Raw genomic sequence first — 24,884 nt, 5'->3', positions numbered from 1 at the left:
AATTGCTTACAGTAGAATCAATATGCGTTTGCATAGACAGTATGACAACATACAACCCTTAAAACGAAAACAAAGCAAAATATATCCCTTTTATAAAAGCAGCCAGGAGCCTTTAAATTAGTGGTTGTCGTTTGTTATAATATTTGTATTTCGTTAATTCCTTTGTTCATAAATCAGGCCGTTAGTTTTCTTTTTGAACAGTTTCATGTTTCATTTTGTGCTGTTACACCACTGTTCCTAGTTAGGGATCGTTATTTGCATACAAACAGGTTTAAACGGTACAAAGCCAAGAGCCTATACTTTAGAGGTTGTCTGTTTTGCTGTATATATATTTTTTTAATGATTAACAAGCGGTTAGTTTTCTTTTTTCTTAGTTTGAATTGATGTACATTTAAATTTTTCATTTCGGGGCCATTCATAGCTTGTAATGCTGTATAGGTTTTGATCATTGTTGAAAGCCATACAGTGACATATATAGTTGTAAGCACTACATCATTTGTTCTTTAGCTTTGGTTTAGAATTGTTTCATTGGCATTCATATTACATCTGCGTATTGTTAAACTGTTATATAACAACTAGTTTATATAGATACATGTAAAAGCCGACGTGACCTTGCCCTCTGTTTTATATACATATATACATACATAGCGTGTTAAATGTTTTCCTCTCGACTTGTGATGTCCATTCTAAGACATTTTACAACAATACAATGGTGTTTATAAAATCTTTGAAACTTAATACAAAACATGACGACAAGGACGATCTTGTAAAACATCAGATAAAACCAGATGGAGGTTGGGGATGGATTGTTACATGTGCTATGTGTCTATGTTTATGTTTATCTACAGCATTAAGATCTAGCATGGGGATATTATATACGCATATGATAGATGAATTCGGATTTGATTTGACAATGTTGAGTCTTCTAGGCTCAATTAATGGTGCTATATCTTATACTGGAGGTTCGTAGTGTTTAACTCAAACAGGAGCATGTTCATTGTATCAATTTCATCATTGAACACATTCTAAAAGACGTAGAGGTAATAAACATGAATAAAGAGGTTTTCAACTGAAACTTCTTTAACATTGTATAACATTGCAGTCTCAAGTACACAAATATTCACGCGCATGCCTTCTTGTCATATCCATTGTAAGTGGTATTTAGGGTACAGTCTTATAATTTTCATGCTATCATGTCCATTAAATGTATTCGGAAAATTCAAAGTTTTGTTGCAGGAAACTTATCAAATGACCATATAATTGATATTCGTGTCAATACCGAAGTGATGACTACTGGGCTGGTGATACCCTCGGGGACGAAACGTCCACTAGCATTGGCATCGACCCAGTGGTGTATATAATTATCAAAGGTACCAGGTTTATAATTTAGTACGCCAGACGCGCGTTTCGTCTACATAAGACTCATCAGTGGCGCTCATATCAAAATATTTATAAAGCCAAACAAGTACAAAGTTGAAGAGCATTGAGGAAATATAGGGTGCATTTCTGTAAATGGGCAAGTAAACGAGATAAACGACATTCTCTTATGGTTGTGTATTGTTATCTTTTTCTTGCTCAAATAGATATTTCGGTGATACGAACATCGGCGTTAATTAAATTGGCTTTTACAGTATCATAAGACAATACTACGGCATATCTATTAACTATTTGTAAGGTCATTGATGTTATTTCTTCGATAATATACAATAAATTCTCACTTTTCTCCGGACAATCTGTTCGTCGAATTGCATTACATTATGAAGCGTACATGAAGTATTTAAATGTCTGATGTTTAATTTTACACTGGAAAAAGGACATTTGTAGTATAACTGACATGTCTTATACTATACTAGATCAACGATTCGCGGAATTTCCAATTTAACACAATGATTGCGTTGACCATAACAGAAATAATTGTAACAACTTGTGAAAAATGGATATCGCTTGATATCAACCATGTCAACTCTCGTTATCTAATTTGAGTAGTAGTTATAAACATTTTATAAGTACTATTACTATTTGTTTTATTGTTATAATTATTGTAATTATTATATTCATTTCAGGAAATATTTTGTATTAAAATTATGTCATTAAAGATATAAAGGAAAGTATATATTTTATGAGCAATGACTTGGACCAAACATTTGACTTTTTGCAATAGTTTCGATAAAATAATTCTCTGCAAGTATATAATAGAAATAATTTGCTGTAAAAAATAACGTAATGTTATTATTTTGTAGTTTTTTCTTTTGATACTTTATACGTATTTAATTGATTGCAGCTTTCTTCACAGTATCCCTCATAGACAGATTTGGTATCAGACGAGTCCTCTGCGTTGGTGGATTGATACAGTTTTCAGGATGTTTGATGGCAGCTTTTACTTCCTCTTTTGTCTTTCTATTTATATCTATATCAATTATATCGGGTGAGCAATCTTTAGATTAGGATGAAGAATTGTTAAAGTCCTTAAATATGTGTGTGTATTGTGTTGTGTGAATGCTGCCATGCTGATATAGTCGAATTTTTCAGTAAGTCAGCATTGTAGCACCGTCTTATACGGATGAAAATTTAACATTTATCATTAGGTTGTTTTTTTCATTTGAAAAAAAAGATACATGTAAGTTACTGTAAGATTGTTTATTTGTTCTCTTTACGTCGAATAGTTAGAGACCATTGTGACATTTACAGTTTGCATTCATTGTTTTCCCAGCAGGCAACTTATTAACTAAAATATCACTTATTTACTAGATTTTTTTATGAGTTAATGAAACGACTGTTTCGATGTTACTGCTGAGTCCCCGGGGTAAATACCCTCTTTGTACTCACGACTCTACAACAGACATGATAAATCGTTGATAAGGTCATTTTCTGTAAAGTATTGTTTATAAAACGTTAAATAATTTGAAACAATAATGCGTTATGCCACAATACGTCGGTGACCTGAACATGGATTTGTACAATAATAATTATGGAATTGAATGTCATTGCTCTTTTTATATTGCTCATTTGATATGTTTACGTTACCGGTGTATTAGGTAATGGTGTTTATATACAATATTGTAGGACTGGGAAATGCATTAACATATGTTACTGGCGTAGTTGCTATTGATGCTTATTTTGACAAAAAGAAGTCTATAGCTGTTTCACTTGCAACCACTGGTATTTCCCTAAGTCGAATCATATTCCCATCTACGATTGAGTTCCTACTTTCAAAATATGGATTCAGCGATGCAATGATGATATTTTCCGCTATTCTGTTAAACCTTGTGGTATGCGGAGCAGTTGTTTTCCCTCAAAGATTAGTCAGTCAAAGTAAGTAATAAAAAGGTGTACATCGGTAAACATCCGTAGCACTTATTTATAAAAAAAAAAGATGTGGTTTGATTGTCAATGAGACAACTCTCCACAAGAGACCAAAATGACACAGAAATTAACAATTATAGGTAACCATACTGCCTTCACAATGAGCAAAGCCTATTTCGCATAGTCAACTATAAAAAGGACCCGATATGACAATGTAAAACAATTCAAACATGGATTTGGTGTAAAGACGTCATAAACAGTCAGAGAAAAACATGACCTTGTGCAATGCCAAGATGCAGGTATGTTTTTTTAACAATAACGTTATTGAAATCTGAGAAACACGAAATAAACAAAAGCCCAAGAAAATGATCTTGGAAATGTTTAGCAATTCTTTCCCCCTTAAAAGAATACGCAGTTTTAAAATTGTCAAATCGTATTGCTTTATGTATTTTTTTTAAGCCTAAAACATCACTAAAACAACTTACTACCAGTGCATGTAAATATAATCACACCAACCTTATCACGAAAAAAAATGAGAATATTTTATTTAAATTCCGTAGGGCATTACTCTTACTGCCAGAAACATGTCATTCATAGAAATAATTATATAAAACAATCACAACACAATACAGGAAACTTAAGCGTACACAATTCTAACAAATAACAGTATGAGTAAACTCTAGTGGTATAGTGCCGCTATAGGCACCTATCGGGTTTTTTTTGTACGGCAAAGATAATATTAAGTCGTGTTGAGGGTGCTTCAATCGATGGATTTAGTCTTAAATATGAATCAGAAATAGTTGTTTTTTCTATCTGTTTTTCGTTTGAATAAACACAATTCCAAAACTGATTGATGTATTACCGTTTAAAGGCTAGTTTAATGGCTTAAGAGTAAAAAAAAATAACATTACAAAAACGACAGAGTAAAACTTCAAGACAGTAAAAAAAATAATAGATGGTCTCAGCTATACATGCAAGAGCTTATAAAGAATAAAAAGAGTTGTGGGTAGATATGCAAAACCAACAATATGATTGATTGCTTGATTGTTGGTTGCTTAACGTCCAGTGGCAAATATTTCATGCACATTCAGGACGAGAACAAGTTAACTATAAATACAATAGGTAGTTTGTTATGATAGAGGCCATCTAGGATAATGGTCGGGGAAATTTGGACTACCACTGGAAAATCAGGGCATATTGGATAGGGACAGAAATTTAGCCTTGCAACAGGCCACCTACGGACCCCCAAAGAGTTGTTGCATGGGATCTGAACGTGCAAAGAGCGTGGCACTCTCTGTACACGAGGCATTGGATTTAACGTCCCCCTTCTGACCGGACGTGACTGCGAACTTGATACATCCCTCACAGCCAAACGGACGCCCCACTTCGGCAAGCGTTTAACTGCCAGTCGGAAGAAGACCAAGTGACCATATTTCTATACCCCAGTCACCCTTGGGGATAACCAACAATATGAAAAACGCCAGTGTGTTATTGTTTGTTCTCTGAAGAAGTGTTAAATTTTAGAATAATTGACAATTTCTGTTTTCTTTTGACAGAAGTTCTTACATCAAAAACAAAGAAGCTAGAAAAGGACATGGCGTTCTGTAAAAACCCGGGTTTTATATTATATGTACTTGCAAGTTTTTTATACTGCCTTGGTGTTTTACTTCCTGTAGGCTTCATACCTGAAACTGCGTCATCTAGAGGAGTTAGTGTAACAAGTGTGTCCCTTACATTTGTTGGAAGTGGCATTATGGATATATTAGGACGTATTTCTTTTGGAATTATATCACATAGGTATTCATTCTATGTATGTAAGATATGGAGCGCCTGTCTGGCAGGATTTGGTCTGTCAATGCTGATCGTTCCATTTTCCAACCAATTATATCAGTTTGTTTTATTCAACTTATTAAATGGTTTACTGAATGGTAAGGAATTCAGACATATAACGTAAATATTTTCTCATAGGGATACGTGTAGTTAATTTTAAAAGGTTTAAAAAACGTTATAAAAAAGAAGATGTGGTATGATTGCCAATGAGACAACTATCCACAAAAGACCAAAATGACACAGACATTAACAACTATAGGTCACCGTACGGCCTTCAAAAATGTGCAAAGCCCATACGCATAGTGAGCTATAAAAGGTCCCGATAATACAATGTAAAACAATACAAACGAGAAAACTAACGGCCTTATTTATGTAAAAAAAATGAACGAAAAACAAATATGCAACACATAAACAAACGACAACCACTGAATTACAGGCTCCTGACTTGGGCAGGCACATACATAAATAATGTGGCGGGGTTAAACATGTTAGCGGGATCCCAACCTTCCCCCTAACCTGGGACAGTGATATAACAGTATAACATAAGAACGAACTATAAAAATCAGTTGAAAAAGGCTTAACTCATCAGATGGACAAAAATACAAGTGGACTACAAGTTAGTCTTCTTAAAAAAGAAAAGGGGTGGAAGGTACTAAATGGTTATTTAAATATCATAAATCGAAGAGAAACTTAAACGTGATGGTTAAAAAAATGGAGGACGATAAACTAACAAGTCCATAGAAAATAAAAGATTGAGATGTTCGAACACCATCTAAACTTGCTCCAACCATGTAGCTTATGATGAGTACTCTAATGGTATCGCCATGTTTCTGCAATTAGAACTTAATTGGATTAATGTAACATAGTTATACCATGACTGTTATTCAACCCATGGTGACGTCTGTTAATCTTTCGAATTGGAGACTTCAACGTCACTGTGAACCTTTCTGGCAGGCAAAGAAAATGATGGGCTAAACCTGGTTCTGCAGCTAGATGAATTTCCAGTTAAATGTTTACCGTTACGTTATATTGACAAAATTTAGTGAGCAACCGAACAGAAATACTAAGTTGATGTGACAATTATGTATTCAAACAGTTAAAACTGTGTGATCAGATATTACAGATATTCCGCATAACAAATAAACAAACAAACAAACTAATCGAACAAAGACGCCAAAAAAAATGTAGTGGCAGTTTATAGTTGATTTATCCCAGAAGTAAATTTTCTTACCTACTAGAATCTATATATCGAACTGGGAAGACGTCTTCGATGATTTATGTCAGAAATATTGAATCCCACAGTAAGCGCATATTTGTGAAAAATTTTCGAAATTGTTTTGTAATTAAACTTCAGCCGAAATGCTTTTGCGATTAGTCTTATTTTGCTACAATCTAGCAAATATTCCGTAAGATGCGAATTTAACAACAAAAATATCGTACAAATATCATATACAAAAAACATAGCAAAACATGTTTTAATCAGACGTTTCAAAAATAAAATTTAGAAATGAACAACACTTTTTTATTTATGAGATTTTGCATAAACAAAAAAAACTCTTAATTGCACAATACAATTTTTTTCTGTTTATTTTGTGTTCTAGGTGGTGTGAATCTAGGATATGCCTTGGCAATTAAAAACATAACAGAACCAAAGTATTATAGTCGAGGAATAAGTATGTCTTTGGTTATGCAGGGTCTTGGGTTACTTGCAGGAAATCCATTGGCAGGTAGTTAGATGCAGTAATAAAAAGCATGCTATAGAATTAGATTGTCTTGTCAAAGATACCAGTATCTATTTAGATTTAAAAACCCGAAGAAAGTTACACCACCTATAAATTTATAATCGAAAAAAAGAATTAAATAAAAAAAACAAATATAAAATATAAAAGTACTTTAAGCTTTTTCTTGTGAATGCAATAACATTAAAATAAACAAAATATGTTTCAACAAAATTATTTTATTCACTAATATTACTTTTACTGTTAACCAACTTTTTTTGTGATATACATTTTACGTGACTCTGTACTTATGTATCACGTCATACTTTGAACCACACTATTATTTTATTTATTATTATTACTTTAACTGCTAAGTCAGTGTTTGTTATATCTATTTTGCGTGACTGTATTTGTGCATCCCGTCATACTTTGAACGACAAAATTATTTCATGTCTACCTGTGCGAATTTCAAACGCGCAATTTTACACCAGTACCCATACCCTCCTTCCTTGATGGGTGCATTTTACATAGACAAATATAATCGTATAATATAATCAAAATGAGGATGTTAATTTGATGTATGCCTTTTTGTGCTTCTTCGTTACATTTGTTGTTTTTATAGTGATTAAGATGATAACACAATGTTGACTGCTGTACCCCTATTTTTGACATTTTTACCTATTATGTCTGTTTGTTTTGTTCACGCATCGGTGACTATATAATGGAATTTGATGCGACTGTCATACAAGTGAGAGGTTTAGCTAGCTATAAAACCAGGTTCAATCCACCATTTTCTACATTTGAAAATGCCTGTACCAAGTCAGGAATATGACAGTTCTTGTCCATTCGTTTTTGATGCGTTTTGTTATTTGATTTTGCCATGTGATTATGGACTTTCCGAATTGATTTTTCTCTGAGTTCAGTATTTTTGTGATTTTACTTTTTTCAAAGACAAGTTTAACTGCATCACATTCTTTGAATGCCTGTTCCTAGTCAGTAGCCTGTAATTCAATGACAAAAATATTTTAAAAAAAAAAGATGAAGTTTGACCAACCACCAGAGACTAAAGGTATGGAAATGATCATTAAACAATGGAAACATCATACTAGATAGCAAGCAATAAAGGCATCGAAAAGGTGACACAAATCAAAATAAAAACCAACGCCACATTGATTTATATAAGAAAAGAACGTAAATCAGTTGTGACTAAAAGTATGACTAAAAGTATTCATTGAACAATTGTACAGTGTCTATCATGCGAACATCGAAACAATTACTTAATGCAGAAGACTGGAGGTCAACCGACTGATGTATCGATAGTAGTAATGTATATACACATGTACATTTTGAATTAGTCTACAAGAAAGGTTTTTGATGACATAATCATATGTTTGCTTATATATGAAATATTTATTTTTGTATTAATGTAAAAGCTTTATTACCTTCAAAAACACTTTTCAGCGTATCTACAAGAAGTAACTGGTAATGGGAATGCACCTTATTACTTCGGCACCATTATTTTCCTCATGACAGCTTTAGTTTTATTACCGTTTTCCGGGTCTATACAACGTGAAGAGAAAACAATTGAGATCAAAGTATCTAAACACCATCTTAGTAAAACTGACAATAAAACTTAACAGTATTTTTAATTGTTTATGTAATTCCATATTCAATACCATTTATTGAACTATATGTTTATATGTATCTGTGTATATGCAAATGCTATAACCATATATTATGGAGAATTTTCAATGACAGATTTTTCTTTCTAGATATAATAATGAAGCTTATCTTTTATTTCTGTATATCAAAAGATACGACATGTGTGTCACTGAACCATCAAATGGTTAACAATAATATACACATTAATTAAACGTTATAAATACAACCCTAGCTTTTACAAATTTTCATTATAATTAAAATGCAAAACACAACCCTTGCTTTTGCAAATTGTCATTATAATTAACAAATATGATGATAACATCAACAATAATAATAACATATTTTGGTGTATCTATATATAAATATTTTTTTTTAGATATTACACAATATCCTTATTTGCATATTCTAACTCTCATTTTGACCCAATGACAGCATATGAATATTTTCAACGAAGCACTGAAAATTAAGTTTACAATTGTAAAGTCCTAAACCTGCTTGTTCTTAAATAGATATAAAGAGACTGGGAATATGTGGCATTGAAACAGAAATTGATTATTTACATATAATGTTATTTTTTATTCTATATATAATGCTGTAAAATTATCATTACTTAGTAAATTACAATAGTACTATTGGATTGCTGTTAGATCAAATGACTGCATGCGATGCAATTTTACACTTCCTTTAGTCTTTCTAAAGTTACACTTCGGACTTCGATGTAGGATCCTTTCTAAAATCCATGAAATAACCCCAGAAGTGACACCAATACCTATCAAATAAAAGGCACTTTGTAAGTCTTTAAATTCAATTACTTTAGCTTGGAATTTGATGGTCGTTTGTGTACTCGGTGGATAACCAGCTTTCAGCCAAGTGTCTATCAAACCATTCTCGTGCATTCGCATAATCCTGCAAAATTGAAAAGTTAACAATTTATAAAGTTTCTTGGATAAACTATTCAAAGCAGAACTGTTTTTCATTGATTTAAGAAATAACTTTTGTTATTTGAGTTTACAAAAAAACGTTAGGAGAATTTTTAGTTAACGTGATAATGAATTGGAACTGATTTCACAAATTTTGTTCCTTGCAGTGATTGGGAAAACTGTAACCTGTTTTTGAAAATATTAAGAGAATATCAGACCAAATAACTTACAGATTTTAGCAACAATTTCATGCTTTTAAAAATATACAGCACATCGGTAATCAGATATCAACAAAGAGTTTAAACACGCACAAACTATACATATTTACTAGGATATATACACATGATATGGTAGATAAAAGGATACTAGTATGTCACTACTTGAAATGGGAAATTAACAATTTGAAAGTAAACAATCATCAGGTTTATCATAGTATCTAGTTTGAAGTCGTCCATCTGTGTCAATATCGAATGAAAATAAACAATATATGAAGCAGACTTTCTAGTTTCAGTAATATCTCAAGTTTATTGCGCGATATGTTAAACAAAGAGTCAGTGAAAACGGGCTATTGGGTGATAGGACATCATCAATCTTTCTGAAAGTGAAATAAAAGAACCAGGCAAAATGTTTGTTTTATTAAGGTTACATTTACTTCTGCGTGATACAATTACAAAAACTAGTCGTAACGTCATGGTGCACGATAAGTTCCCATCAGAATATCGACTTTGTATCAATGTATTTATCCACCAAACTCAAAAGAAATCTTGTCGATCAAGAAGTCCAGTATTTGGATGAGATCATGTTTGGTGTTTTTGTGGTTGGAACTTGTATGGGTCTTCACAAAAAAAAAATGATTTTGACCTTAAAAAAGAATTTGTATCTACGATTCACATTTTTGAAGATAAAAGCTCTATCTTTCAACAGAGCATGCTGAATAGAAGTGTAAAGCGTAGAAAAACTGAGTTTCAAGCAAAATTATGGGAAAATGGTACCTCAGGAATTAAATGGTGAAATTGATGTTGAAACGAGATTTCAAGGTTTTAATTATTTTTTAACAAGTCGGTATTCAAGTGTCACTGATTAGTCTTCTGTAGACGATATACTTACTCCCTTGAAAACATCTCTTCATAAGGAGAATTCTTTTGAAGTGCAAAAGCATTAGGAATTGTAGCAATAATTTCTGGTAGTATGAGAATGTCAAATCCTCTAACTTTATAATATTGTGCAACTAAATTTACAGCAAAGTATGCGTAGTTCCCTCTTATAACTTTATCGAATTGTTTATCTTCACTTGACATGAGAACACTTGGGTCACTGTGGTTGAAACCGACGATTCCATTCCAGACCTCCTGATGAATTGGCAAGGTTGATTCCTGAATGATAAAATCAAAATATGATTTCAAAACGACTGCATTTCAGGGTACTTAAACATACGTTAAAATAGAAAGTATCAAGATATATTGCTGTTTTCCGCAAAATTACCTGCGGTGGTTTATGATACTGCACATAATGTCCATTTTGTCGATTACAAAGTAATCTTTAAAAATATAATTGCAATATTTTCTACATATACAGCATTCTTAAAAAGTATTTGTCCCCTACTTTTTTTCAATTTGTACCCAAAGTTACAGTTACTTTTATCGAGTATGTGCAGTCATAAACAACGTGAATTATATCAACCAAACATTATGTTCCTGCCCAAAGTATCATATCCTAAAATGTAACATGTATGTTACCTTCATGTGTTGATACTGTTATCTATTCATAACTTACGTAGCAGTATTACGACTTTGTTACACTGTATTAACACCTATCTATTGTTCAAGACTTTGTTTTGAAATCTAGATATCTTTTGAGAATCTCTGTCATGTAGCTAACGCTAAGTCCACATGAACCTTTATCCATACACACGGTATGACATAACTGTGGATCCATACTGTCGTTTAAGATAAGTTAAATGATCAAGATGTATTCTGAGGGAACGTACTTTTAAATTTGATTTTGATAGTGCATAATTCAAAAAGTGACGGGAGCTTGGCAACTTTCGAACAATAAATTCAAAATACAGTTAGTAATTTCAAAATGGTACTTTTCATATGAACAATTCTAAATAAAAAATCATGATAAAAATAGTACTAATGAGCAGAGTCATATTCGATAAAGTATGCCGATTAAAATTTCGATGCGTACAACGAGTTCCATCATACATAATACTTACAGATAAATAGCTGTGCATAGCACCGTGACCATACAGTCCCCATTTATATTTTTCTTGTTGTACCATTCCCGACATTGTAGTAAACGGCAATTCATCTTTGGCAACTGTAAGAAACGCCACCAAATTACCGCTATATATAGCCATGGAAACTATACAAAATATCCACCAATAACTCAGAACAGTTCGCCCTGTTTGCGAATCTGGTGTATTAGTTCCTCCTTATTAAATAATTGAAAAATAAATCTGAATATGGGGAATTGATTTTTATGCAAGGAAAGAAGAATATGCATGCACTGAGGTAAAATTCGTTATGTCCATACCCTTTCACCCGATTTGTTTCATTAATTTTGATGTCTATGTGAACGGTATGAAGCTCACTCGATTATGGTTCATCAAGATACTTGTCCTGTTTACAGATACCGGTTTTACAAATAATCATGTATACTAATGCTTCATTAATATGTTCTGTTTATTTGGGTATAAAAGTTGATAAAAAAGTTATTAAGAAAATTAAAGTGCATTTTGCCTTACTAGTTGTTTAGTATCTATGCATTTAAAGTGTAAAAGATGAGAGATCCACGTTTGAAATAAACTATGAAAGTTTTCTATTTTTTATATAAACACATAAATGACTGATTGCAGCTCAGAGGGGTTTTTATATGAACTCAAAATAATGATCAACACTGTTTTTAACATGGGTTTTTATTTATATTTTATCATTTTCGTATTCGTATTCGCAATGAAAACAAAAGCAAATTGATAAAGTAATGGTTGCCAATCGTCCTCAATGTTTAAATATATACTGGCGTTATCTATTTATAATTGCCACACTACCTTGAGTCAACAGTGCTCCATAGTTGTACCAAACACAATCAGACAATTTACTCAGTCGACTTTTTTCCTTATTTTTCTCCAAAAAATAATATGGATTAACTTTCTCCACAAAACATAAAAATATTGTAACAAATATTATACTAGCAGCAATGTATGCCAGCACAGTTCCACTAAAAATATCAATGAGAGTTCTCCATTTGTTATCATCGTCGTCTATGGGTCGCCCTATCACGATCCTGTTAGTGTCGAAAAAGATTGGATACAAGAAATCAACAGTTTGTGATCTGTCATACGTAACTGTTAAAGGAGCGGCAACAATGTCCACCTTCTGAAAATTATATTTAACATATTATAGAAAAGAAATATAGCATGTATTCTTCTTCGTTATTTACCCACTGTATTTGCTTGCACCTGTGGTAAGTCAGGAACCTGTTGATCGGTAGTTGTCGTTTTTTGATGTGGTTTATAAGTGTTTCTCGTTTCTCGTTTTAAAAACAGATAAGGCCCATTGGATTGTTGTATGAATTGTTTTGCACTAGTCATGTTGGCGCCCTTGGTAGCTTGCTGTTCGGTATGAACTAAAGCTTTGTATCGAAGTCCGTACTTTTACCTAAATTGTTTACTTTTTTTACACACTGTTGGGTTGTCTTATTGGCACCAATACTACATCTTCATTATATTGTCATTTTTTTTTCTAATGAATCGACTTTTAACATGTAGCAAAGATTGCAAATGTTTTGTTTCTGCTGGGGTCTTGAAATATGGTCATCCAATGGACATCCCGTTCGGCAGTAAACCAATGCTAAAGTGGGTTGTATGTTTGGCTGTAACACGTGGATAAAATACGCTCCTTTGGTGGTCGAAATTGCGGACGTTAAACCCGATGCCTCGTAATAGCTAGTTGGTACATGTTTAATAAATACCTTTATCATTTTTTAAAGAAGGAAAATATGCGACAAACATAATACTGTTGCATTGACAGAGGCGTTATAGTTGATGTACGTGTATTCAAGACATATGGGAATCTCTTCTCGAATGATACCATACATGTGGACCAATTTTCTGTAAATGTATTTAATATTACTGAGAATATGTTTTTGATGGATAATGAATTCTTACTCTGTCTTCAAGTAATCCGATCATTCCTGTCCAGGAATCATTTTTCTTTATTCCCCATTGTCCGTCTTCTGGTTCAACTATCCTAAACCTGTTTGTAAAAATATGCTGCCTGTTCATTTAATTATTTCATGACTTTAAAACATGTTACAAATATGCAAATCTTGAAATGTGGCACCGTGAGCTTGAAAATTGATGTGAACAGGGACAAATCAGGTGCCGCTGAAGGGTAAGCATGTTTTGTCCAATATGTGATACCTGAGTGTTGTTCATGTTTGTACAAATCCGGTGACAAATATAATCCAGTTGGTCACATTCAGGCCTAGGTATAAGAGAGCGGGAATGTGGGAAGAACCAGTAAACATATCCGTCGTCATCTTTAAAACAGATATACCTTATGGTTAGCAAGTCTTGATGGCATCTGTGTAATATTCGGTGGAATTAATATCTTCACCACTTCGAAATCTTTGTTTGATAGCTTCCGTGTGAGCACCAATACTCTATCAAGGAAATCATGATAGGAAACGCAATCCATAGAGAATTGGAGATATTCACGCCATTTTCAGGCATGCTAAAATTATGTTACATAGAAATGGAAACTACACAATCGGAAAGCTGAATTCATATTTTTTGTCGTTAAGATTTGTTAACAGCCGACCCTCATTGTCAAATTTTTCATGTAAGTCAAGATATGAAGCAGACTTCAGTCTTGAATACATGCTTTTTTGATTTTTTTATTGGCTTTGAACTACCTGACAGATCTGTACTCAATTTCAGATAAGGGAGAAGGTTTGCTAACATTAAAACGCTGCAATTGTTTGGTGGTTCATAAGTGTTTCTCGTTTCTCGTTTTTTTTTTATAAAGATTAGACCGTTGGTTTTCCCGTTTGAATGGTTTTATACTAGTAAGTTTTTTGGAGCCCTTTATAGCTTGCTGTTCGGTGTGACCCAAGGCTTCGTGTTTAAGACCGTATATTAACCTATTTTACTTTTATAAATTATGACTGGGATGGAGGGTTGTCCCATTGGCACTCATACCACATCTTCCTATATCTATTTAGTGTCTTTTTGTTTCGGGGATGTATAGTTACCTGTCAACTTCCAATCTGTTTTTTAGATGTATTACTATTTTTTATACATCTAATGAGTTGAGCATTTTTCAACTGATTTTTATAATTTGGTCTTATGTTATACTGTTGCACCACTGTCGCAGGTGAGGGAGGGTTGATCGTTCACAAATATGTTTAACCCCGCATCATTCATTATGTGCCTGTCCCAAGTAAGGAGCACATAGTTCAGTGCACGTGGTTGTCGTTGGTTCATGTCTATCAATTTTTTTTCATAAATTATATTGTTATAAAGAAAGCTTTTAGTGTTCTCAATCGAATAGTTTCATATGTTTCATGTCGGGAACTTATATAGCCGACCATACGTTATGTTTCTTTTCTCATTGATGAATGCAGTTTGGTTGCCTATAATTTCTTACATCCACTTTCTTTGGACGAATATGTGACTAATTGGCAATTATACAACATCTCTTATCTTTATACTTAACGTAAACCCCTTATTCTTTATTTTAAGATTAATGGGAAAGATACGTTCAACATAATCCCCAAACTACGACTTCTATATATATATCGGAAAGTGGAAAGGATTATGCTAGCTTCGTTTCACTCCTTTAAAGACGTTTTTGTATGAAGTCAGTTTCATATTATATATCCAAAATTGAACAAATTGTATTGTGTGCTCAATTTGCTCCATTTTAGGGTAAATTCTATGAAAATTCCTTGTACAATTTAAGTCATATCCATAGACTTTAAGGTGGATTGGAAATAATGTGATAGCTTTTAAATGTGTAAATTATGAAATAAAATAAAGAAAGCTCGGTAAGCTTTTATTTTCCAATTGAATTGATTGATTTTTAGCGAATACAAATATAAAAAATAAAATCACAAAAATACTGAACTCAGAGGAAAATCAATTCGGAAAGTCCATAATCACATGGCAAAATCAAATAACAAAACGCATCAAAAACGAATGGACAAGAACTGTCATATTCCTGACTTGGTACAGGCATTTTCAAATGTAGAAAATGGTGGATTGAACCTGGTTTTATAGCTAGCTATACCTCTCACTTGTATAACATAATCCTTAACCATAAACCTTTGTGTAATAAAATGAAATTCTCTTAATGTCAAAAACAAATAACAACAGCATACTATCCAGAAAATCTTTGACAGAAAGATAGTTAGTATATTGCATAACCGACCATGCAAATATTTAAATATTACAAAGTCATAAATACTTATTAGAGATCGTACTATAAATCAACGTATGCAGTAGCTATAACGGTCAGCCAAGTATCTATACTCTTTCGGAGCAAATGATTTTAAATCAGCGTTTTTGCTGGAGTTCGTGGTGCTAAGTCTTTTGTGGTAAAAACAAAGGTTCACGAATGTGTTATCTTCGTGATAGAAATGATCTAGTCAATTTATTTAATCAATCCAATACATTTTGTTTTAAATTACGTACGTGAAGTTCAACTGGTGTGCTAATCTCTGTAATACAAACATTGTGAATCCCGTATAATTTCCTTCTGATATCTTTTCATTAAATGGTCGCCACTGAAATAAAACTATACATATACGTTATCCAGGATATGCTTTCATTTACCAACAATATGAAAGCAAGGAGATGTGGTCTTATCAACGATTACATACTATTCATAAAACATTTCAATTTCAATACGAAGATATGAAAAAACAGATCACCCTATGATTGGGCATGTTCAAATCACATTTAAATTGCCATAGGATGACAAAATGTATGGCAATACAAAAGAGAAAAATGCATAATTTATGCTACAACAATAAACGGACAACTATTGCATATATAAACCAACGACAGTCACTGATTACATTGGAAAGGCATATATAGAATAAGTCGGGGTTTAATATGTGCGAGCATTCAACTTTCACCTAATACGGGAAAGCGGTGTTACAATAACCTAGTGAACTACTTTTTATTTAGATGGAGAGTTGTCTCATTGGCACTCATACCACATCTTCCTATATCCAAATAACAACTACCGGTATACTTTTACAAATTACTATTACTATTAGTGCATTGTGGATTTTTCTAGAACACCTGAAAGGCTGAATATTATAACAATTCAATTGCTGCAATAAACACATTTAGAAGCCTGTATTTCTATGGGTGATGGTTGATATTAGTCATATTTGTTTTGTGGGTGTTGCTTTAACATAAATAAGAGCAACAGTAGTATACCGCTGTTCGAAACTCATAAATCGATAGAAAAAAAATATAAATCAGACGATTGTTTTTCTCGTCTAAACACGTTTACGTTTGTCTTACTGTTTTGGTCCTTTTTGTTCGAATATCGGTACAAATACATCATGATTATTAGATAAAGAGCGTTCCTGGTGGAGGTACATTAAAAAAGTCCTTGGGACGCATACATTATAAAATGCATGATTTTTATAAACTATTATCGCCCTTTTTTTGTCTTAATCATTACCCTAGATCATACTTTTATTTCTTAATCTCACCTCTAGCGTTGTCACTAACAATTGTTTTTGATTAAATCCGTACTTTGTGTTTGGAAACAGTTCGCCTTGAAGTAATATTTCACTGAGATTCGTTTTCAACGGGACATTAACCAACTGACGACCTTTTCGTGTGAACATTAACGTTTGCACTTTGAATGATTGCATTCCAGCATAGGTCTGTAAATTTATAAGTAAAAGCAAATAAATAACAAAGGTCAAGTATTAAAAACGTAAAATAATAAAATTACGGAACTCCTGGGAAAATCAAAACGGAAATTTATTTAACAAATGTAAAAAATCAATGCTCCAACATATCCACCAAATGGAAATCAACTGTCATATTAGCGACTTGGTACATGCATTTTTTTATTTAGATAATTTGTCACGATATCATACAATTTTGCATTATTCAAGATCAATTAATGAAAGATTTTTGACTGTCAGAATATCATAGAAATGATAAATTATGGAATTACACCATACTTATCTATAATACTAAAATTACGAGGTCCAATTTGTCAGCCGTCATCACGTAAAAACGACGAATCAAAGAATTCAACTTTATATATAACTAATATAGTGCAAAGGTGTAGATTAAAAATTACACCACTCCAGGCCCTTTTGTTTTCCACGTAGTTAATATTGCCAATAATTGAGAAGTTCCGGATCGAGTCCGATACCGATACCAATAGTATATTCACCTGTTACCTATTACCTTATCTGTACGTTCCGCATCTGACAGGCGCATTACCAAACGGTGTATTCAGGATTAATATGCTATATACACGAGTCATAATCACAGGATTGACACTACTAAATTGTAGTATTTTAATCAGTAAGACTTTCTAAGATAACAATACGAATACTAAACATCTGGACTAAAAATAAGGCGTATAGGTACAGTTTTCAATTTGTTAGCAGGCATGACGTAAAACAGCGAATCAAAGAATTCAACTTTATTTATAACTAATATAGGACAATACTGTTGATTAGGAAATACTCCATTCCAGGACCTTTTGTTTTCCAAATAATTAATATTACCAATAATTGATAAGTTCCAGTTCGACGGGTTCAAACAGAAAGATTTGAAAACAGAGAAAACTGTGTATCTTATAATCGGCATGGCTTTATCAGATGACAATACTAATACTAAAATAAGGCTTGTGCAAAGTTATATACTTTAATTCAGTCACGGACCCGCGATATCACGGGTGTGTTCTAGTACTTATATATTTCAGAGATGCATATCTGAGAACCGTAACTTAACATTGATTTTTGTCCAGACTATTTGTTTGAATAAAGTTCTTCGGATGTTGGACGTGTGACTTGTCTTCGCACCAGGTCTATATCAATTGTAAGAATATCCTACATATATACCGTTGTTTTCGTCGCCTTTTGCCTTCAATCTTTATACTGCAAATGACTTGCGTAAAAGCATATGTTTATGTCCAAGGCCTGATAATAATGACACAAATACGTTCTTAAATACGGAAATTGTCTTGTAATGAAACATTTGTTAATTATCTGTTAAAGTGATTGCATGTATTTGTTGTTCAAATCTGATATCTCTTAATGTGTATCTGATGGATTGTTTATCGTGAAAACTTTACCAGTTGGTAGAACAGACCAGAGTTTCATTAGTAATGTGACCTTAAATACACCTTGTAAAAGGAATATTTAATATCTCCATAGTAGCAGAAAATGCTATTCAATTTCAAATACTAATGTCTACTTCTTAGAATGTATTTTTATATTGTAATTCTGGTTCTTCAAAAGCCAATGTCCTTGATACCGACTGCTGATATCGATGATGACAATCAAATTATTACCTTTACAATTGATGCTATTCCTGTTGCCTTTATCGCGTTTTGCAGTTCGTCTTTAGAATAGCTTTTGTTAACTATAAGATCTTCCGACGAAATGATCTGAAAATCAAATAAAAAGTCACGTGCAAAATATAGATTTCGAAAGGTTAGGAATTGTAATTGTGTCCATAGAAAAATTGCAGTTTAAAAATCAAATATAATTAGGTTTGTGTATTATATTTTATGAACAGCCAACTGCACTTTATAATATATTTAGTCTACTGTGTATTTATCTTTAAAACTGCCCCCTTTCATGACAACTTTAATTAGTCTGGGTCCAACGTTTTGGAATTTTGGGTCCTCAGTGCTCTTGAACTTTGTACTTGTTTGGCTTTATAAGTATTTTGATCTGAGCGTCACTGATAAGTTTTATGTTTACGAAACGCGCGTCTGGCGTATTAAAGTATAATCCTGGTACCTTTGATAACTATATACACCACTGGGTCGATGCCACTGCTGGTGGACGTTTCGTCCCCGAAAGTATCACCAGCCCAGTAGTCAGCACTTCGGTATAGACACGAATATCAATTATATGGTCATTTGATAAGTTTTCTGTAACAAAACTTTCAATTTTTCGAAAAACTAAGGATTTTCTTATCCAAGGAATAAATTACCTGAGCCCTTTTTGGCACAACTTTTTTGGGTCCTCAATGCTCTTCAACTTAGTATTTGTTTGGCTTTATAACTATTATGATATTAGCGTCCCTGATGAGTCTTATGTAGACGCACGCGCGTCTAGTGTATTACAATATATGGTGGTTTACACATGCAGATAATACGACATCTATTCTATTGAAATATGCGGTACGTGGTTGGTCATGTAATTATCTAAGCATATTTACATTTGTTTTTTATTTAGTTCTACCGCAGGGATGGCTGCTACCTTTTTTTTATATTTCATATAATTTGATAATTATAGAAATTTCTCAAAACCAATAATGCTACATATAAATGATTATTACCACGCAAGAAATTAATAAAATAGTATTCTTGTTGTCTGGGGAATATTTTTGTGGGCTTTAAAACAGTTTTATATGTCATTTGTTGGTCCACATAGAGGCAACAGCAATATACTGGTGTTCAAAATTCATTAATCAATTAAGAGAAAACACATCCGGTTTACGAACTAAAACCGATGAAAACACATCAACTATAAGGGGGAACAACAGAAACACTGAGGTTCAACAAAAACAAACGCCAATATTAATTGAAACGACTGCCATAATTCTGACTTTGTACAGGACATTTTTTTACACGTTTTTACACTGCCTGTAACAATCAGTCATTTAAAAAGATAAGTTTCATTATGCACTTTATGGAAAGGTTTAAATTCGCCGTTGTTTTGCATATATAACAGTTGAGATAACATACCGTGTTTCCGTTACAAATATGCACAAATCTATCACTACTTTCTATGACTGCTATATTAGAAATATTGTGAGAAACAGAAGGAACAAATGAACTGTTAGTATGGTCCATTGATAACACTATCCATTTTGTCTCCCTTTGTATCAAGGCTCCAAAGTCAAGATTCGTCCGATCCATTTTGTTAACCTGAAATAATTCAAACATAATAAAGTTTTAGTCTTATTTCATTTTGTGTGATACAGTCGTAACCACTACAAACCATTAAAGTCTGAAATGGCCTATATCTGTACTCGACTGTACTGATTTTTACTCGACCAGTCTGAATTGGTCTGACTTTTACTTGACATTACTCGACCCCAATCTGAACCATACTTGACTGTACTGAATCGTACTTGACCCTTATCTTTGCCGTTGAAAATAGTCTGAACTATTACTCGACCAGTCTGAAACAGTCTTAACCAATTCTCGACATGTACTCGACTTATTTTTCCAGTCTAAACCATACTTAACCAAAGGTCTGAGCAATACTCGATCAGTCTTAACCATAATAGACCAAACAACCTCTACTTTTTTAACTGTTAAAATAAATTTCTTTTTAACTGACATATATAACAACAGCCAAAAAAATTTATAAAAAAAATATAACCTTATAAAAGAAATATATCTCTGATTATATTTAGGATAAAAAAAAATTATTATATATAACTTATATCAAAAAGGGATAAAATCATGAAAATTAAACAAATAAATAAAATTGTTTTCTGATTAGTGGTGAATATAAATACAAAGTATAACCTCTGCATGGGGGCAAACTCATAAATAAGATCACACCTGGTCAGAGGTATTAAATTCTAAATAACATTGATTCAAAATTGCAACATCCTGTTGAAATTAAATAACAAGGCCTTTCGAATATACTTGTATGTACTAGATACGTAATACACGAATTTAAGAAAATAGGGCTTTCTTTTTACCCGTAAAACACACATGTACTGAGGTAATTAGAACATATTAAAGTGCTTTATGTATGCCATGTTAATTTGACAAAAAATACTTAAATTAATTGAAATTTTTTTATTACTCTTACTTTAGAACACATTTCTAAAGTAAGAGTAAAAAAAATTTTCAATTAATTTAAGTATTTTTTGTTATTTTAAGGTTATCATGGATTGCTATGGAAAATCTATTTTCATGATTATATTAAAATCTTGGTTTAATAGAACAAAACAATTAAGCTCTCATTTTTTTTTAAATTTATTAAGTTGTTTTATATACTATTTCATATTTATCTTAATAAAAAAAACATTCACTGCATTATTACCTGAACTCAACTGACACCGTAAATCTATACTAGGCTTAAGTTAATGGTGAAAATAGTCCAGTTACCATAAAATATTTCCGAAATATTCATAAAATTTTGAATAATATTGAAAATATTAGTCACAATTCATTTTTTTAGATTATTTGATCAGCTTGTTTTATTTATATTTTAAAAGTTGATATATATTATTATGTAAGTGTTGATTAATATTGAGTTGAAGTTATATTATGATTGATTATAATTGTGAAATTTTAATTTCAATACTATATTGAATGCATTTTTAATTTCAAGTTGTTCAAATTTCATTTTTATTAAAAAAACATCCTAAATTGATAAAATTCAGTTGATAGATACAAAGAATAGGTCTAGGTTGGTTAAGACTTAGTCAGGTATGGTTCAGACTAGGTCGAGTACGGTTCCGACTCGTATAAAATGGTTAAGTACTGGTCAAGTACACATTCAGACTGTAAAGTATGGTTCAGACAACAGTCGAGTATTATCAAGTAAATCTCAGACGAATTCAGGCTGGTCCAGTAAAAATCAGTACAGTCGAGTACAGATATAGGCCATTTCAGACTTTTAATGGTTTGTAGTGAACTCGATCAGAAAGACTCATTAACGATACCAAGTTATTATTATTGTGAACTTTAGATGAACTTTGTTTACAAAAAACTCATCAGTGACGAGAGATGGATTTTTTTAGACGAAATACAAAATGAGTTTGAATAGTATTGATATCCAAAATGTTCTGAAAGATTTTGCCAATTTATTGTCATTTTCTTCTAACTACAAAATCTATAAAAGGATTGATGATCGAATGTTTTTATTGGTCAATTCGATTCATAAAAGAATACTTTGGAATTACGTATTTATTTGCCTGATTGAATTTATTTATGATCTATTTCAGTTTGATCATTTGTTGTTTTGTTATTAATTGGGTTATTGTTTGTTTCGTAGACTTACATAAGGATGTGGTACACTAGTATATGTCGGGCAAAACATGCATGTTTTACACTAGTAATTTTTAGTGCACTGTATAGCTTGCTATTCGGTGTGAGCCAAGGCTCCGTTTTGAAGGTCGTACCTTGACCTATATTGGTTTACTTTTATAAACTGTTACTTGGATGGAGAATTGTCTCATTGGCACTCATATCATATCTTCCTATACATGTATCTAAGTTTTTAATTTAAAACACTTAATAACAGTTCTGTATATTACATGTGTTCAGTAAATAGAAATAAGTTTCATTATTTGATATATCCTGATTGAACATTTACTATTTAATTGTTTTTATCCCTTTTTTCTAAAAACAATGTCAGATAAAAAGAATTACAAATATGATGATCCGATAACGTTGAAAAATATCCTATAAATTTATTCCTCAACGATCAAAGTAAAGCAAAATTTATTTAATAACATTCATCGGTCTTATGTAGGCAAAAAACGCATATGGCGTAGCAAAGTGTATCATTAAAGAGTTTTTAATGTAGCAGAATAACGTTTACAAAGATTGAAGACATATACCGAAAAAGATTTTTATCTATGTAGTAAAACGCCCAAATGAGAATAACAAAAGTACCAAATGTCAAGTGGTACACATAACGAGTTAAGGTTACGTAAGAGTAGATTGGACATGACACAAATTCTCCTAGAAATTTCCATACAACTTTGGCTCGGTCAAGTAAATATCGAAAAACAAGTTGCTTTCTTTAAAAAAAAAAAAAAGAAAAGCAATACATGAACCTAAGACCGCTGACTGCCGGGTCACCAAAAGATTGTTGCTGAATTTGTGTTTGCTAAATTGAATTGAAATAATTGACTGTGAATAGAAGAAGCCAGTTGAAAGTATATATTTACAGCTTCTATTTGAATAGCTATTTTAAAGCTCGACTATCATATTTATCACTTGGGAATGTACATATTTTTTTCCGATTATAACCCTTTGGCAATCCTAATTTCTACTAACCAGACGACTTATGTAAATTGCACAAACTATCGCAAAATTTTATGCACTGTTTGCTTTATAATCTGGAATTCAGGATGCATTTATTTTATCTATCATATCCGACTCGTATTTGAAGCTGTCTTTACTCATGTTAGATGTTGTATGCGGTGAAACCTGTGGCATGCAATTGATTGGGACCTCTTATGAAGAGACTTATTTTGGTCTCATAAAACATCTCAAACTTTAAGGATTTCCTGATTTTACTTAAATCAATTCAAACATTTTACAGGGAAACTTAGTTTTGCCGAAGAATTTCTTAATTCAGAAGTTTATAAACCTGTGCACACTTTAAAAAAAATATATAAAAAGGTATGTAGATATAAAAAGATACCAGAATTAAAATGATGTACGCCAAAAAAAAGCATCAGTGACGCTCGAATGAAAAAAGTTAAAAGGCTAAATACATTACAAAGTTAAGGAATCTATTCCTTGGGTAGACAATCCTTAGCTTTTCGAAAAGGTCAAAGTTTATAATAGGACAGTGACTCAAAAAAGAAACAAAAGAGAAACAACTCGAGGTTAGAATACCGTTAGTAATGATCGTGCTTGAAAGTCATATGTAAAGCTGTTTCTGCCGTGTCCTGAATTTAGATAACAAAAACGAAAATAAGCTTTCACGAGTGAATTTAATAGTATTGCATGCAAGTAGTATTTTAGCGCACGAAATAGTAAATAGAAAGCTTAGGAAAAGAATACGCATTTGCGTCATCACATATCTTAATCTAATAGTTGAATTCGAATGTCAAACGGCCTACACTAAATGTTTTGACTCAGGATTCATTGACATTTTATCCGGAATTTGTGAGAACGCAAACCGATAGTGTGCTTTTGAAGTCTTTTAAATTCTAACATTCCACTATGTGAATATATTACTATACAAAATATAAGCAAAGACTTCTAAATCCATACTAAAACAGTATAAAATAATCAACATTATGGTTGTAATTAAATTTTGTTGTGATTATTGTAAATTAATTTTGCGGTTGTTGTGAGCTGCAAGGATTTAAAATCGGGCACAGGACGTTTGCGCTTTTTTACCTGTAAAACGATTCAATTACTATGGACATTTGCGCTTTAAATTTTGATTCACCTGTATTGATATGACCGGACATTTGCGCTTTTAATCTATATAGTCATCTACCTGTAATTTTAAT

General features: G+C 32.2%; 1 protein-coding gene and 1 long non-coding RNA gene across 7 annotated transcripts in view; one reads left to right on the top strand and one right to left on the bottom strand.

Moving 5' to 3' along the window:
* The first annotated feature begins 637 nt into the window (after positions 1 to 637).
* On the top strand, positions 638 to 8,739 carry LOC143067116 (uncharacterized). Of its 3 annotated transcripts, none has more exons than XR_012975849.1 (6): positions 638 to 962; positions 2,294 to 2,425; positions 3,064 to 3,312; positions 4,860 to 5,231; positions 6,735 to 6,860; positions 8,313 to 8,739. It is a non-coding gene; the product is annotated as an uncharacterized LOC143067116 (long non-coding RNA). The 3 variants fall into 3 exon arrangements; XR_012975847.1 differs by having other exon boundaries at positions 2,282 to 2,425; XR_012975848.1 differs by having other exon boundaries at positions 638 to 1,040; positions 2,282 to 2,425.
* A 335-nt stretch (positions 8,740 to 9,074) lies between these two features.
* LOC143067115 (putative glutamate receptor) overlaps positions 9,075 to 24,884 on the bottom strand; it is a 53,732-nt gene continuing 37,922 nt past the window's right edge. For 2 of the 4 annotated variants that reach the window (XM_076240164.1, XM_076240167.1), the window contains 9 exons: positions 20,407 to 20,589; positions 19,000 to 19,095; positions 17,171 to 17,347; positions 16,134 to 16,225; positions 13,605 to 13,692; positions 12,486 to 12,813; positions 11,652 to 11,869; positions 10,541 to 10,806; positions 9,075 to 9,419 (listed from right to left, as the gene is read on the bottom strand). In XM_076240164.1, coding sequence (XP_076096279.1) covers positions 9,143 to 9,419; positions 10,541 to 10,806; positions 11,652 to 11,869; positions 12,486 to 12,813; positions 13,605 to 13,692; positions 16,134 to 16,225; positions 17,171 to 17,347; positions 19,000 to 19,095; positions 20,407 to 20,589 — 1,725 coding nt within the window. In that variant the 3' untranslated portion in view covers positions 9,075 to 9,142. The remainder of the gene's footprint in view (positions 9,420 to 10,540; positions 10,807 to 11,651; positions 11,870 to 12,485; positions 12,814 to 13,604; positions 13,693 to 16,133; positions 16,226 to 17,170; positions 17,348 to 18,999; positions 19,096 to 20,406; positions 20,590 to 24,884) is intronic. The other 2 variants (XM_076240165.1, XM_076240166.1) reach the window with 2 other exon arrangements.

The sequence above is a fragment of the Mytilus galloprovincialis genome, chromosome 3 (genome assembly GCF_965363235.1).
Source record: "Mytilus galloprovincialis chromosome 3, xbMytGall1.hap1.1, whole genome shotgun sequence".
Classification (NCBI taxonomy): Eukaryota; Metazoa; Mollusca; class Bivalvia; order Mytilida; family Mytilidae; genus Mytilus; species Mytilus galloprovincialis.
Note: the sequence above shows the minus strand (reverse complement) of the source record. Positions and strands in the feature narration are given on the sequence as shown.